The following is a 15782-nucleotide window of genomic DNA, read 5'->3' as shown; positions in this document are numbered from 1 at the left end:
AATATTTAATCGTGATTAATCGCATGATTGTCCAGTTAATGGTGATTAATCGCAAATTAATCACACATTTTTTATCTGTTCTAAATGAACCTTAAAGGGAGATTTGTCAAGTATAAGTAAGTACTCTTATCAACAGATGCTGCTTTATTCAAATGTATGTATACATTTATTATTGTAAATCAATTAACAACACAAATCAATGACAGATATTGATCCAGAAACCCTCACAGGTACTGCATTTAACATAAAACAATATGCTCCAATCATAACATGGCAAACTGCAGCCCAACAGGCAACAACAGCTGTCAGTGTGTCAGTGTGCTGACTTGACTATGACTTGCCCCAAACTGCATGTGATGATCATAAAGTGAAAATGGCCATGGCAGTTTTTCCTCGCCAAAATTTGGCCCGGTATTTAATCTCCTTCGGTGGTTGGTACCAATGGATTCATTTGTTTTTGTTTTAGTTTCATATGATACCAGTATCTTCACTCTAGCTTTAAAACTGAGCCGCTACGACCTAAAAACAGCAAGTTGTGTTAAAGAAATTAGTGGCGTTAAAACAAATTTGCGTTATTATTGCGTTAACTTTGACAGCCCTAATATTAAGTATTAAAATGAAAGGATGAGTAAATAACATGAAGTGTTTGGCAGGTAACATGTGTTCCACTCTCATCAGCCCCTTTCATACAGAGATCCGGCAGCACTGCTGTAAAGGAGATCCCTCATTACACCGGCTTTGCTTCTTTTTACACTGAACCAAACAAAGCCGGCATAATGCTGCATCTGATCGGCTCTTCTGATCGACCTTTATAGAGACACCAACTACTATTTAGAATGAATATTGGCCAATAGCGATCGGGGGCCAATCGATCTTGGTTCTGATGGGGAAAAGGACTCCGCACTTAATTTGGTAAATGTACATTTGCAACAGAGCCAATGGCCAGAGCTACAACATCAAAACTAAATCCTCCTTCTTGCTACTAAGCTACTGTTTTGTAGGTCATTGTTCTCCCATTGAGTTGATAAGTTCAGTGATGTTATGGAGATAAGAGATAGGGTTAACCTGCTTTAAGGTATGGGGCTATTATGAGCCTTTTATAAAAGGAACGCTCCAACATTTTGGAAAATAAAAAACCCACTAGTTTGCTTATGGTGTGTTCACATCGAACGCGAAGCAAACTTTTCTCGCGGCATGATTACATACAAAGTCTAATATTTCAACTCAACGTCACAGATGTCCTGACATCGTTGAATCAGAAAAGGAACAAAAAAAGTATTGTAGCCATCTGTAGGCACCCAGAGCTCTATGATAGTACCTCACATGTGTACAGAGACCGGATATATGTATGTGTATAAACCATAGTCGTATTTATACCGGGTTATTTTGAGTGTTGATGGAGCAGCTACAATGTTAGCATAGCTTAGCACTCAACGATCCAAACTCCGTTCAGAAAACAAACATTTTAAAAAAGATGTTTCGGGTTCATTCCGCTGTAGTAACCCAGATTAATTCAGGCAACGTGTGACTTGCTGGATACAGTGAATACAGCTCGGTGCGCGTTATGAACCCAGACGGCGTTTGGTTTTCCGACATATCTGGGACTTCCACAACATGTACAAAGCAGCGATAGTGGTTATTGGCCCTGACACGACCGAAAATACCGCTAGGGGAGTACCTAGAGCGTCGGTCTCCGATGCCGAGCGGCGGTATTTGACGAGTTGGGAGTGAGAATGTGTTGCTTTGATGTATGTGAGTAGCTTGCTTGCTAACAGGATATACTGTAATACGTTACTATGACAGCTTTTTTTCCACTTTGAGTGAGGCTGTTTCCTCTAGCTTCCTGCTGTTTTACATTACTCTGAACACTTCTCAGAAAGCGTATAAATTGCCTCATCTGACTGTGGGGTTTGGCAGCAAACAAGCATCTTTTCCAAAATGTTGGAGTTCTCCTTTAAATGTTTGATATAAGAAAAAACCTGCAAGAAAAACTTTTCTTAATTTTTTGTAAACATGAATACGCAAAGCACACATTCAATTTTAGCACATTTGAACAGTGTCACTAACTATTTGGCAACTTGAATCTAAAACATGTCATCTGGCTGTTCAGCTATCAGCTGGTCAAACCACAGAGCACACACGCGCCCTGCTCCGCTTTACCCCCGCAGGCTGTTCTGTCTCCATTGGCATTGTTGGTGCATTCAAATGTTATTTTCTTTCTCTCTGAAAATGTTTGCTTTCTTCAATGATCTCTCTGTTCAACTGTACTTGTTTTTTGCTGTCTGATATGTCATGTTTGAGTTTGCACAGAATCCCCTCTCTCTCACTCAGGGCTCTCCAATCAGGAACACATCAGTCTCAGAAGCCCCCTTCCATGTCATCAGTGATTGGGTAAAAAAGATCTGCCCATCCCCCCCTCCTCTCCTTCTTAATGTATGGCTACCAGCCCTGCCCATCACCAGATCTGCTGAATCCTCTAGCAAGCACCTCTGATTGGCTTACTATTACTTCCTGCCTATTTACCTCACTCTCCCACTATTGACCTTGCAATTTAATGCTACCTCCTGTTAGCTGGATAGAACATAACACATTACTGCCTCAGGTACTGACCATTCATGGAACGCTTTTAGAGAAACTGTGACTGTTTCAACAATAACACATGCTAGTTGCAGTGCAGTAATATTAATATTTCCTATTTACTTAAATGGTGTAGGCATGTGTGTGTGTCATAGGTTAGTATGGCCATGTCGTGATTGCATCTATAGAGTGTGTATGATGGGGTAACTTGTTGAAAGGTGTTGTCTGACGGTAATGACTGGTCAGATGGAGCCTTGCTTCAGTTTGAATGTCACCTCAGACTTAGTCTTGCAATAGCAGACAATCGGAGATCTCCGCCTACCGTTGGTCTGGGCATTTCTAAATGCAAAGTTGTTGCTAGAAAGGAGCAGTGAGTACGGCCGCTAATTAACTCCTGACATTGTCCTTTTTTTTCTGCGATACATATTGCGATATGGAAAATGACAGGAATGTTCAGCCTAAATGTTTTACATTTTCAAGTTAAATACAGGAATCTGGTGCCCTTTGAGAGCAAAATGAAGACGCTAGATCTGTGAGGAACGTTGAGCTCTTGTGCTTTAGTAAACAATTTAATCATAATCAGTGGTTGTATAGATATGAATGATGATGACAGCTAAAAAAGTCACATCCACAAAGCATGGTAAACAAGATGGGGTCCGTGTTTCGAGACGGGTCGGGCCAGTTGCCAACATCGCCGCAGACCTCGCACTTGAGGACAGTCCTGGTTGACAGTCTCGATGGGAGCCTTGTCTCTCCCTCCGCAGGGAGCAGCGAGCATTAAGTCCACGGCCCCAGGAAGTGGCGAGGTCCGGGGCGAGGGGTGCTGTAAAGCTCACGGTCAGAGCCGCAAGCCACCATCGTCCTGGGCCTTTCCAAGCCGACCTATAGAGCCGGTTGTGACGCACCACTACGGGGAAATGTGCTCTCCAGGATCCTTCCACCTTTACTGGTCGTCTCTGTGATGACACATCTCTGCCGCCGGCGCAAGCAATTAATGAGAAACACATTTACGTCTGTAATTTATATAACGTAACAAACATACTTATCTTACAGTAAGCCAAACCACGATGACTTACTGTAGCAGTAAACAAGTAGTTTTGTATTATTTTTGTTTTGTTTCAATTTACAATGTACAACCTAACTAAGTCGTTTTTGTCACGTAACTTCCGTATTTAAGTTACGCCACTTCCGGTGTCACGTAACCACATTCGGTGTGGCGTAACTGAACGATGATCTTTCCTAAACATAAGGAAGTTGTTTCCTGTGAAGACAGGCGTTTATTTTGAAAAGGATGGACAGGAAGTGGACGCTGAACATTCGTAGGAAAATGCACAAAAAATTAAGAATCATTTTCCGTAAGATATTATACAAACCATCGTATGAGAATACGTTTCAATGTGATGTTCCGGACTCCTTGAATTTGATTTGAGTACCATTGGACCAGTGTATTAGTGAGACAACAAACCTGGCCATTTTACAAAAGGAATGTAAATGAGTGAACTGTGGGTGTTGCTGGACGGGCCTAATGATTCATGTAATTAGGGATGACCTGATACAACTTTCTCCAAGTATGAGTACTTTTGGGTACTTGCCGACACTGAGTAGGCCTACTGTTATGATTACTTAATAATACCATTACAGTTCTAACAGTGACTTTGAAAAACTGTTTTATTTTCATCAGAAGTTCCTCATTTTCTTTCTGTAACAAATTGATGGCCAACAGCACCGGAGCTCGGCTCGGGTCTTGAGGAGTTGTTGCATTTATTCACCGACAAATAAACTGCACACACTGCACTGCTAAATTTTCAGCTATAACGTTACGATAACTTGGTACTCACCTTCACATACACACACGGTCTCTCTCTCTCTCGGCCGAACACTCGCTAACATTACGCCAGGCTTGCAATACACTGGCGGAAACCCTGACAGAGTACGCCAAGCAGGCACACAGCTGACAACATGACAATGCATGCAACATCGTGGCTGCTAACTCACCCAGAGAGGTGAGCTGAGGACTCAGTTGGTTGTTTGTGCATCGGGTTATCGTTGCAGCTGGGCAGCACTTCAACCACAGCAGCCCGGCATGCAAAGCACTAATCTTGTCTGTTAACGTCATGTTGCCTTCAAGTGGTATCGGGTGCAGTTGTATTGGGAGTAGTTTTACGAGTACTTGAGCACAGTTTTGGACCGGTGTCGGTATCCGTGCATCCTTACATCCCTACATGTAACCATTTTCTGCCACTTAGCAGTAGCCCAAATTTCTTTCTGGTCCACCCTTCAGTACAGTCGACCCCGGGGGTCTCCTTGCAGTTGGGCTTGCCTCTAACACCTTCTCAGGGAGACTTCCAGGAGGCATCCACCTCAACACTCTGGCCTCCTTTCAAATATCTGATCTCCTCAGCTTATCTCTGATAAGCCCCGTTGGCACATTTGGGGAAATGCCCACCGGTTGGGTCCCCTAAGGGCGAACTAAGGTCAATTCAAAAGCCTTTGTGATTTGATTTAAATAGGAAAGAAGTATATCACCTGGAATAAGGAAATGGGGGTGTGGCGAGCGCATGGTGGCTTGGCCGGCTGCCATGGGGTCCAGTCAGTGTCAGCCAGAAACAACATGGGCCACCTCCATGTGGGTTTACCCCATGCAGTCAAACCCTACCCCCGTTAGGGATCTGCTGCACTGCCATTCAGGTAATAGGCCGGTGTATATGTTAAAAGAATACTCCACCAAGAAAGGTAGGCATTGCATTCCTATAATATTGTTGGACATTTTAAAACAGAAAGTATCAACATTGATGCAGCAGAGACAGAGATATTGTCTTTTTTATTCCACCCATTCTCCTTCCTTGTCAAAACCTTGCGCCTACATTACCCAAAATGCAACGGGACCACAGAAAGTTTGGTCAGAGATTGGGAGGTGTTTTACTAGTAGTGGCTAATGGTAGCTCTACACCCCTTAAGGCTTAGCGTATCTCTTGTCTTAAATTGAGCCCATCTTTAGTAGATAGTCACTCTGCCTGTTTTGATCAAATCAAATCTTGATCAAAAGAAATTATAACATAACTAAAGTATAAAGTATAATCTTATCTTTTCTTCCACATACTGTACACATTAGGCGATTTCGGTTTCTCGAGCTTTTTCATGCCCCATGGTTGGATTTGAGAATGCGACTAGAAATGACAGATGTGATATGTTGAGGCTGCTCAGGCTTGTTGGTTGTTGGTTTAATGCCGACACAACCTGAGAATCAAGCTGATTTTGGGCCCGATTCCCGCTGCTGATGATGCTTCTAAAGATTATCTTTCCAGATGTTCCTGTAGTGTGAGGTATGTTAACAGTGTTTTTTACATCCCCGATCAGCTCAGAAGTCCATCCTGGCCGCACCGATTTCAAATCGTAAATATTAAACATGTTCAATATTAACGATGGGATATCGTGTTGTGTGTGGGGAACCCTGAGGACAGCCGATGATGCAGTCTCGTAGGAAAGAATGATAGCCAGTTGAAAACCAAACTGATGGAAGGACAACCACCGCCGTAATGGTTGTGGCGGCTAAAGCGTGAGCCAATGCAAAAATGCGAAGCATAAAGTAGCAGTGAGATGGAGCTCAGAAATGGAGGACCAACTTGTTGATTTGTGGCAACAACACAAGTGTTCATTTAACATGTCTATATGACTTCATCCATCCTCCATGAATACTCAGTACAAAGTAGTCGCTAATTCTTCTTGCCCGTCGTCCGCCATGTTTGTTAACACTAACGTTGGGCCTCTTGTTGATCCTGAATGAATCTGTTAGTGTGTGCTGTTCAGTCACAGATATGTTGTTACCATGTTGTTACCATATTGTTATGTGTGGAGTCTCACATTTTCAACATCTGGTAAGATTTGAAGGATCTTTTAGTGTGGGCCGGCCTTCACTTATCTGAACATGATCTGACTGGTTGAGATGATGTTTCATGTGGTGATGAGGCTGTTTGTAGTTCTTTCTGTGGTGGACAAAAGAAGGAAATGAAGAGGGTCTAATGCTCCCCCCCGCCCCGGTGACCTCCCACCCCCCCGTTCACCCACTCGCCTCTCCTGTGGGTGGTTCTCAAGGATCAAATGCAAAACATGTTTAAGGAAGCTAATTAATTTGTGCAGCATCTAATTAAGCGCGCAGCAGCATCTGCAGCAGGCAGGTCTGCTCACACCTCAGAGACAGTCTCCTCTCCCCCCCCCCCCAACATCAGAGGCTAATGCTCTGAGAAAATTAAACCAGACAGAGAGAGCACTGGAGTTAGTTTCCTCCTTAAATGCTTAAATGCGTTCAGTCATCAAGTCTGTGTATTTACAGGTTGGAATAGAAGTTTAATCAAAAGCTTTCGGATAAAAAAGTTTTTTCGTAGTTTTAACAAGAACTTCCAATCCTAGTGTTCCATGTGCTGCAAAGCTACGGAGCATCCTGTAACGCGTAGAGAAGAAGGTTAACGTTTGACTAGATTGTACCAGATCCATTTCATGTTTGTTCATATTGGATATTTATTTATTTGCCTCAATGCACCTCCCCTTCCCCCCCCACCACCGTACAACCAGCCCACCTTTTTGCCTCTCGATCCTTAAGTCCAGGGGAAATGGTGTTGTGTTTCAAAAAGTCTTGATTGCTTTTTAATATCACTGCCTGCGGCGTACATTTAGCGGCTGTATTGCCCTTTTACTTGAAATTGAATTTCTTCCATTATGTGATTTTTAATCCAGGCGTCCAGGGGCAACAGAAATCGATTCCCTCAGCTCTTCAGCTTTAATTGTTGTTTAGCAGGAGGCCATATGGTAACAGATTAGTTTGTTATTACTTGTCAATATCTCCAGCATTGTAGTCAGTCTTTTCTAGCTTTTCTAACTACACTGGAGAGATCTACGGAGTTAGAAATGGAATCCTGATGGAGTTTTTGGAGCTTTGGTTGATGGAGGGGAAAATGAAGTCATGTAGTTTCTCAGTGATCAGATCTGGAAGTGATCTGTTGCTTTCTTATTAGGTGTAAACATATAAAAAGTTAATATCATAAAATCCAACAGCTTTCTGTGATCTTCATTGGATCCATTTTGCAGTTTTGTCTTTTTGTTTTGTGAGTAACTGGCCAGTCACTTAAAGGGACTATTTGTAACTTTCAGAAATGCTTCTTAACAGCGACACCTGTTGCCGTGAAATCAACGAAAGTCAGCGTTGAACTCGCGCTTGCTCGCTCTACATAGACATGAACGAGCATCGCTCAAAACAGTGAGGCGACACACGTCAGCTAAAACCACAATATCACTCTATATTTCAGCTACTTGGCAGTAATGTTAGCTGACCAGACCAAGGTCTCTCCATGAATCACTGCTGATACTGTGTTTGCTTCTCCTGCCTCAGCGCAGGCTTCAGCAGCGGGGCTCTGCAGCGAGAAACTCGTCTCCCTCCGCCCGCAGCCGGAGTGAACAGGGAGACACCGGCACCCGGTCGGTAACGAGACGATAACGTTTCTCTCTGCAGTCCTGTCACTTCACAAGACACGGAAAACCTCTGTTGGTCTGGAGGAGCTGCAGCAGTTATTTCTACATAAACGCTCACTAGATATTCTCAGAGCTAAACTAACTCTTCTGCAGTGTGGAGTGAGCGCGCGTTCATGTCTAGAGGTGGAACGAGTACGCGAGATCGCGTGCGCTGTCTGAGTGAAGGCAAGCAGGCAGAGGAGCAGTGTACAGCGGCCACACGCGAGTGCGCATATGCGAGCGTACATGTGCAAGCGCGCATGGGGCTCGCATATGTCCCGACCCGGTACAGTTATACGCTTAAAAAGTTACAAACAGTCCCTTTAAGATCGTCTATGTAGTTAATGTAAAATGAACAGGACTTTTACTTCCTGGCCCCTGAGCTCTGTAACAATGTCTTCCATGAATACCTGTAATATCCTGAAGGTTCTGATGTTGTGTAACTCTTTGGTCTCTGATCAGCGGCGCAGGATGTTTCCTGTGTGAATGATGTGAAACTGTAAAGACAGACGGAGCTTGTTGCTTTACACGTGTGTATGTTGGAGGTTTGAAATGTGTGTGTGTATGTAAACCTTTGCATTAAGCACTTGGCATTGCTCGTAATAAGCAGTTAGCACAAATGGAGATGAGCAGGGAGTGAGGCACATCCAGCACATCATCACAATCAGAGCAGCAGAGATGGAAATCACTCAACCAGCGGGTAAAATGCTCCATGTTAACGTCCAGATTAAAGCCTTTTCGTATTACAAGCAGATCAATGGTTGAGTTGGCGATATGTTGAGAACGCAGAGAGGAGTCTCAGTTCCTTCACGTCATCAAATGCCCCCCTCCCCTCCACTATCCCCAGAGTCACACACAGGTAAAGCCCAAAACACACACACACACACCAACCGGTTGGCCTGTAGCCCTGAGAGAGAGACTGTGCGAGAACACTGTGACTCACTGTTTGCGTGACTGTTTGTGTGCGTGCTCGCGTGCGCACACGCATCTGTGCGAGTCTGTGTGTAGGTGCATTTGTATCTGTTTGTGTATGTTACAGTGTGTTAATTTGACTTTGCAGTCAGATGACAGTGCCACTGTACAATATGACGCTCAAATGTGCCAAGTGCGGAGTTATCTCTTCGGCTGACGTTTCCACCACAGCTACCAGTAACGCCATGTTAGTCCCGCTAATTATTTTTTCCTTAACTCTTCTTACCTCTGTACCTCTCTCCTCTCCTCTACTGTACGCCTCCCCCCTTCTTCTCCCTCACTTGATTGGTTCTCTTTCCTTTATCCCTCTGTCATTTTTTCCTCCTCCCTGATGCCCTGGCAGGCAGGGGTTCACTCAGTATGAAAAGCTCCTGGAGCTTTTGTGCCAAAGCAACGTGTGTTAACTGTATATATGTAAATAATGATGCATAATGTTATTGATGAGTGAATGAGAGTGTGTTTGTGTTTGTCCTTTAAGAGATCATCAGAGTCACACAGCTGATTAGAACAGAGTTGGGAAGGCCATGGCTATGAGAGGACAGCAATACACTTTTATTGTCTCAGTGTGTGTGTGTGTGTGTGCGTGTGCGTGCACTTGCGTGTGTGTATGTATGTGGGTCTTGCTGTGATCTATGAGTGCGTAGACGGATCATTTCCATTATTATCAACCCAGGCCTTTATTTTCTACTTTTGGCTCTATCGTGCTCAAAGAATCTGATCATAATTATGGAAGTTTATTGTGAAGTTATCTGCCTCTTTTGTTTTGCAGGGAGTGTTGCTCTCTGCTACAATCCACAAATACATCCTCTAAATAGCTCCTCTATGTTTTAAATAGAACAATTAGTACATTAATACAGTACAGACAACTGCAAGGAGTGAAATGTGTTAACAATACAGCAGATTTATTTCACTCTAGAGTCGGGCAATATGACAGTTTATATTCTCAGCTTTACTCCCAATCCTGTTTCACGGCTGGATGTGTGTATGTATATTTATATGAACCCGTTCTCACTCCTAACTCGTGAAATGCTCCACCCTTGAGCGTCCGTATGAAACGCAACGGGCTTCCAACTAACTCCAATGTAAACCCACTCCACGTAGAGCAGGTTGGAGGGGGGGTGATGGATGGGTCAAACAAACACAGGACTTTGACCCACGAGACCGCCGTTTGTGTCCCGTTTGAAACTAAAAGTAAACGTTGACATTTTGTCACGTCAGTCGTTCGTCACTTGAGTCGTAAGTCGGGCTGTCAAAGATAATGTAATAATAACGTGTTAACGCAAATTCATTTTAACGGCACTAATTTATTTGATGCAGTAACGCAACGTGCGATATTTAGGTTGGTAAAGGTTAAGATAAAGCTAGAGCGAAGGTACCGGTATCTTATGAAACTACAACCTAAGGAATCCATCGGTACCAACCATGTTATACTAGCTCGTCGCCAAGGACGTTAAATAACGTTCCAAACTGTCATGACCATTTTAAAAATGGTCCCATGACCTCTGACCTCCAGATCAGTGAATGTAAATGGGTTCTATGGGTACCCACGAGTCTCCCCTTTACAGACATGCCCACTTTATGATCATCACATGCAGTTTGGGGCAAGTCATAGTCAAGTCAGCACACTGACACACTGACAGCTGTTGTTGCCTGTTGGGCTGCAGTTCGCCATGTTATGATCTGAGCATATTGTTTTATGCTAAATGCAGTACCTGTGAGGGTTTCTGGATCAATATCTGTCATTGATTTGTGTTGTTAATTGATTTACAATAATGAATATATACATACATTTGCATGAAGCAGCATATTCCTGTGAAGACGGAAGTTTATTTTAAAAAAGGCACTATGCATGTAGCGAGCGGAAATTGCCACGTCGTCCCTGACACGTCCAAAACTGCGGCTACAGGGGTACCTACTGTAGAGCATCATAGTTTGAAGCCACTGACCAAGCCTCAGTAGCCTGTTTGACGCGTTGGGGTGAGAACATGTTGTTTATATACATGCACCAAGTCTCCTTCTGAATGATATGGGTAGATGCTATACTAAATACACTAGGCAATACTTTGAATCATTCAGATGATGTTTCTTCGGCCCCGTCATGGTCCTATGACTTTGTTGTTGCCAACCCAGACCTGTCACAATCCTGTAACTTTGACTCTTGATCTGTGTGTCATCTGTTTCTTATCGTGTCTCTTTCTAAATGATAGGGCTAGAGCTAAATATGATATCAACAGTTTTAAATATTCTAATGATAATGTTTCTTCCAGTCCCGTCATAGTCCTGTAACTCGTAACCTTGTCCCTTCCCGATCTAACCAAGCTTTACAACCACACGTCAGCCTCTATTGTTAATACACAATGTAATTAGCATTGTATCCATCTGGCCTAATCAGTGGATTACCTACTACGTGCAATCACTCTTGTATACTTGTGTTGACATGGTTCACCTGTTTGTAATGCCAGGTGAAGATAGTGGAGTCAGTACTGCTAATGCCGGGATCAGACTACACCATATCTCTGTCTTTGACGATGGTCACCGTGTCAGATCTAACGATCACAGCGCCATAAACTCTTGCAGCGTCTTGGTCGGGTGACTGGCAAGACTACACGTATGACCACGACCAATCGCGGCACGTCGTATTCCACGATAATGCACGAGTTCAGACGTCATCGGGGAGGCGGTTGAAGCAACTGTCAATGCTTGGGTAATGACAATTTAGCATATTCTCGCAATTAGGACCGGGGATATGCCGGCATAGCTAGCATATCATAGAATATCTACTCACTATTTCTCGCCAACATTTGCCTTTTTTTGTCTCTGTCATGGTACTCCCTCGACAAAACGTCAAACAGGCAGTAGGGGGCTACAGTCGCCACAACTCAATACTTTTTTCGTCAGTTTCGTTGTCCCACCTGACGGCAGCAGATTCCTCCTCCTTTTTGCCAAGTGTCCTGACTGCGACTGCGCGCTGGAGAGAGCACCTGATTGGTCAACGCAAAGGAACACGTCGTTGGAGATGTCACACTAGGCGTGTCAAGACGAAGGCTAGACGTGGGCTGTAATCGGGCCGATATCGTGTAGTCTGATCCTGGCATAAGAGGCTGACAGTCTGCGGTTTGTATTCACTGAAAATACCACAAACATGAACATAGTTAGTTCACCTTAGTTTTAATAGCATATCTAAAACTATGTGGGCGTTACTGGGTGAACATGTGTCGTAAACACTTTGGTTTAACGGATGTTTCCTGTCCGGTGGATTGTATCGGTGAACAGCACTCCCTGCAGATAGAGAAGTTTGTAGGTCTACAGTCAAATCATTTTACTCATAAATGATGAATATGGAAAACAAGGTCCGACTGAATATAACTTCCTTTAGGTAGGAATCAGCCATTCGGCCCCTTTTTACATACATTTCATTTTTAACTCTGACCAGTCTCATACCAGCACTACAGTTGAGACACAATGAGACACATCGGATTTCAAAGGAGGTGAAGGGAAATAACAACATTGGTCTATCCCCATTTAATACCAGAGGTGGAAAGTAACTAAGTACTTGTAATTCATTTGTGTAGAGTTTTTTTTATACTTGAGGTTTTCCATTTGTTGGACTTTGTTCATTTACTTAACTACATTTTTGGAGGACATATTTAAGTTTTTACGTAAACACATTTATCTGTTTCACATTTCACTTTTCAAAATACCTTATTAAATGATGAGCTTTAGATAATGTGATGCATTGAGAGCATTTTAAACAAGACAATGTGACAAATTTGTGTGACGGTTGGCTTTTTATGTACAAATATTTTGATCAGCAGTACTGTTATTTTGATAGACAGTAAATAATGAAAATAGTTATTTTCCCCTTTTAAATCTCCATTAGAGCAGGATTTGTAGTGATTGTGTCATCATGACTTGATTAGTGATGTTTTCCGGGGAATGTGTGCTCACCTGCCTCATACATTAGTCACAGTTATTATTTTTTAACGTGACGTGAACGCAGCATAAGAGCCACGTATCCTTTCAGATCATTTATCCTTTTTAAAGAGTAACAGCAGTAAGTTATGCCGTTAGACCAGCTATAACAATTATTACTTTCAAAGGTTTATGAAACGCTCACTCACTAATTATTCAAGTCACTTCTACTTTTCAGTTTTTTTATTTGGTGCTAAGCTGCTGTCAGTGACGCTTAACACTTCCTGTACACATCAGCAGCTGAATGACCAAAGAAACAGGACGTTCACCCGGGAGACCGCTGTTCGTGTCTGTGTGAAACCAAAAGTCAGCGTTGACTTTACGCTTGTTACGTAACGTCGTTACACTTCTTACGTAACGTCATGTAAGAAAGTTTGCTTGTGCCTAGTTCACACTACATGACCTCATTTAAAAAGCCTCAGGCAAATCCATGTTGGCTCGGCGCTCGCACATCGGCGCTCGCACATCGACGCTCGAGCACTGTGTGAACTGTTCAAAGAGGCGAGAGGCTCGCTGATGCACCATAGTCACATTCCAGATATCTCGCGGTCTAAATACTGTATGTGGACCTGTCAGAGAGTCTGTCACAGAGCTACAGCCAATAGCCTCTTTCAGAAATTCCGCAACACTACTGTAAAGAAGATCCGCCACCGAGCTGGCTTTGCTTTTTCACACTGAACGAAACAACGGTGTGATTTTTAGGTAGCACGCCAGCATCGTGGGAGCAAAAGAGGCCTGACGTTAAACACAAAAGCGCCGGCGTCTAGTGTGTGTGTGTGTGTGCTTGTAGTCCCACCGTGCCGGCTGTCCCTTTCACACAGACATCGTCTCGGCTCTGTGAATACCTCGCCTGCTGGGCTCAGAGGTGGAGCAACTCTGTCATCCCGTTCTGTCTCCGTGTCTTTCATACAGAACAGCGAGGCGGGATATCGGCACAACATTTCTGCCTTCACTAGGCTGTGTGCAAAGGGGCTAATGAGAGCACACATGGGTTTAGGGGAAACCTGGCGGAAGGGTCGCCTGTAACACGAGGAACTTTACTGTGTTTACGATACAGACCAAAGCTGTTTTTGCATCAATAAACACAACACAGAACGCTGTTGATCTACAACATCAACTAGCACGACTACACCCGTGTCACATCTCTCCTCCTGGTGAAAGGTCTTGTAGTGTGTGACTTCCTGTCTCCGGTCAGTCATGTAGTGTAAAAAAACACAATGAGTCCAAGACTACCTGATAACATGACAGTGAGTTGTGTAGCGTGAACAGTACAGATGCGATCTGACCACATTGAAAGTCGTGTAGAGTGAACTCGGCTCAAGGGCGGCTGTTTTTTTGTTTTTTTTTATTTCCGCTAGGTACGTTCCGTTGTTATGTTCTGATTTAACACAAACCGGGATCTTTTTTCTAACTAGTCGTTTCACAACATTTAACCACGTGGCATTGTGCGTTTCTGCACGCGTGCTACGAGGCTGAAATGAAATGTATTTATGAAACATATTTTGGGTTCAGATATGTCGACTTTCTTCGTATCCGTGGTTTGAAGAAACGTACAGTGCCAACAGTTTTACCTTCTCTCTCTCTCCGGGCTTTTAATGTGTATGAAGGTTTATTGACAGCAGCTAAGCAATTATCGAAAAGAAAACGGCAAAGTAGAAGTAATTGGAACTAGTGATTGAGTAGAGCTCAACGCAGAGCAGCTGATTGGTTAGTATGACATGACCCATGATTGAAATATATATTATGCTAAATTTATATTTGACATTACAGCCAAACTTTTGAATGCATCACTTAGAATAATGCAGTATTATTCCATCGTTGCATGACTTTTTACTTGAGTAAAGTACTTTTTTTCCACTTCTGGAATATTATCCAACTAAAATGGAGAGCATCTATTTAATAGATAATCTGAGTGATCCTTTCATTGTTCTAGTTCTTTCCTGGTGTGCACATTAGAACAAATGAGTCAGAAACAAAAAAACAAGAACAGCAAAGTGGGAGCAAACCTGTGGCCTCTTCCTCTCTCTGCCTCTCAGTCCTTCTCTGCTCTGCCTCCGTTTGTCTTTTCATTCTGTTTCAGCCTCATCACACTCGTTTTTTTTCCCCACTGCTCACCATCACTCCTCCTTCTCTTTCCTGTGGCACTAGATCCTCTATGGTTTGACTGAACCATCTTAAACATACATGCATGTAATATATGTGAATTATGAACATATATATCTGCAGAGAAATGGATGTATGTTTTTGTTTGTGATAGTAACATAATTATCTGTTGTGATGTTATGTATTTATGCATGGTTAGAGTTGCTAACACTATGCTAACAGCGTGGGCAGTTATCAAGGTTCAAGTAGCAGATTGGTTTAAGATTCTGTCCAGCTTATCTCTTGGAGTTGTTTTGTATGGAAGCCTGCCTTAGATGTTAAAAGAAAATCTAATAGAATTAGCTAATGACAAATATATGAAATGTCTTAGAGCATAATGGTCAGACAGCATTGTAGGCCTGCCCTCTGTGTCATGTTGATAGAAGGTTTCCTAGTGCTGTCCTTGACTGCGCTTCCCCTCCCGTCCTGCAGGGCGTCACTGTGGAGCTCCTGTGTGGTTTTGCCCCTTCTGGCCCTCACATGGATGTCGGCCGTCCTCGCGATCACAGACCGGCGTTCTGCGCTCTTCCAGATCCTCTTTGCTGTTTTTGATTCGCTGGAAGGCTTCGTCATTGTCATGGTGCACTGCATCCTGCGCAGAGAGGTACCTCACCACT

At 43.3% G+C, this 15782-nt stretch overlaps 1 protein-coding gene across 9 annotated transcripts in view; it reads left to right on the top strand.

Annotated features, from left to right (window-relative positions):
• adgrb1a (adhesion G protein-coupled receptor B1a) overlaps positions 1 to 15782 on the top strand; it is a 169891-nt gene that overhangs the window by 140237 nt on the left and 13872 nt on the right. For 6 of the 9 annotated variants that reach the window (XM_074652547.1, XM_074652546.1, XM_074652542.1 and 3 more), the window contains 2 exons: positions 9140 to 9238; positions 15598 to 15769. In XM_074652547.1, coding sequence (XP_074508648.1) covers positions 9140 to 9238; positions 15598 to 15769 — 271 coding nt within the window. Of the gene's footprint in view, positions 1 to 2331; positions 2392 to 9139; positions 9239 to 15597; positions 15770 to 15782 lie in introns of all 9 variants that reach the window. The other 3 variants (XM_074652549.1, XM_074652545.1, XM_074652544.1) reach the window with 2 other exon arrangements.

This window comes from Sebastes fasciatus, chromosome 12 (assembly GCF_043250625.1).
Source record: "Sebastes fasciatus isolate fSebFas1 chromosome 12, fSebFas1.pri, whole genome shotgun sequence".
Lineage (NCBI taxonomy): Eukaryota > Metazoa > Chordata > Actinopteri > Perciformes > Sebastidae > Sebastes > Sebastes fasciatus.
This window is presented reverse-complemented; position numbering and strand designations above follow the sequence as displayed.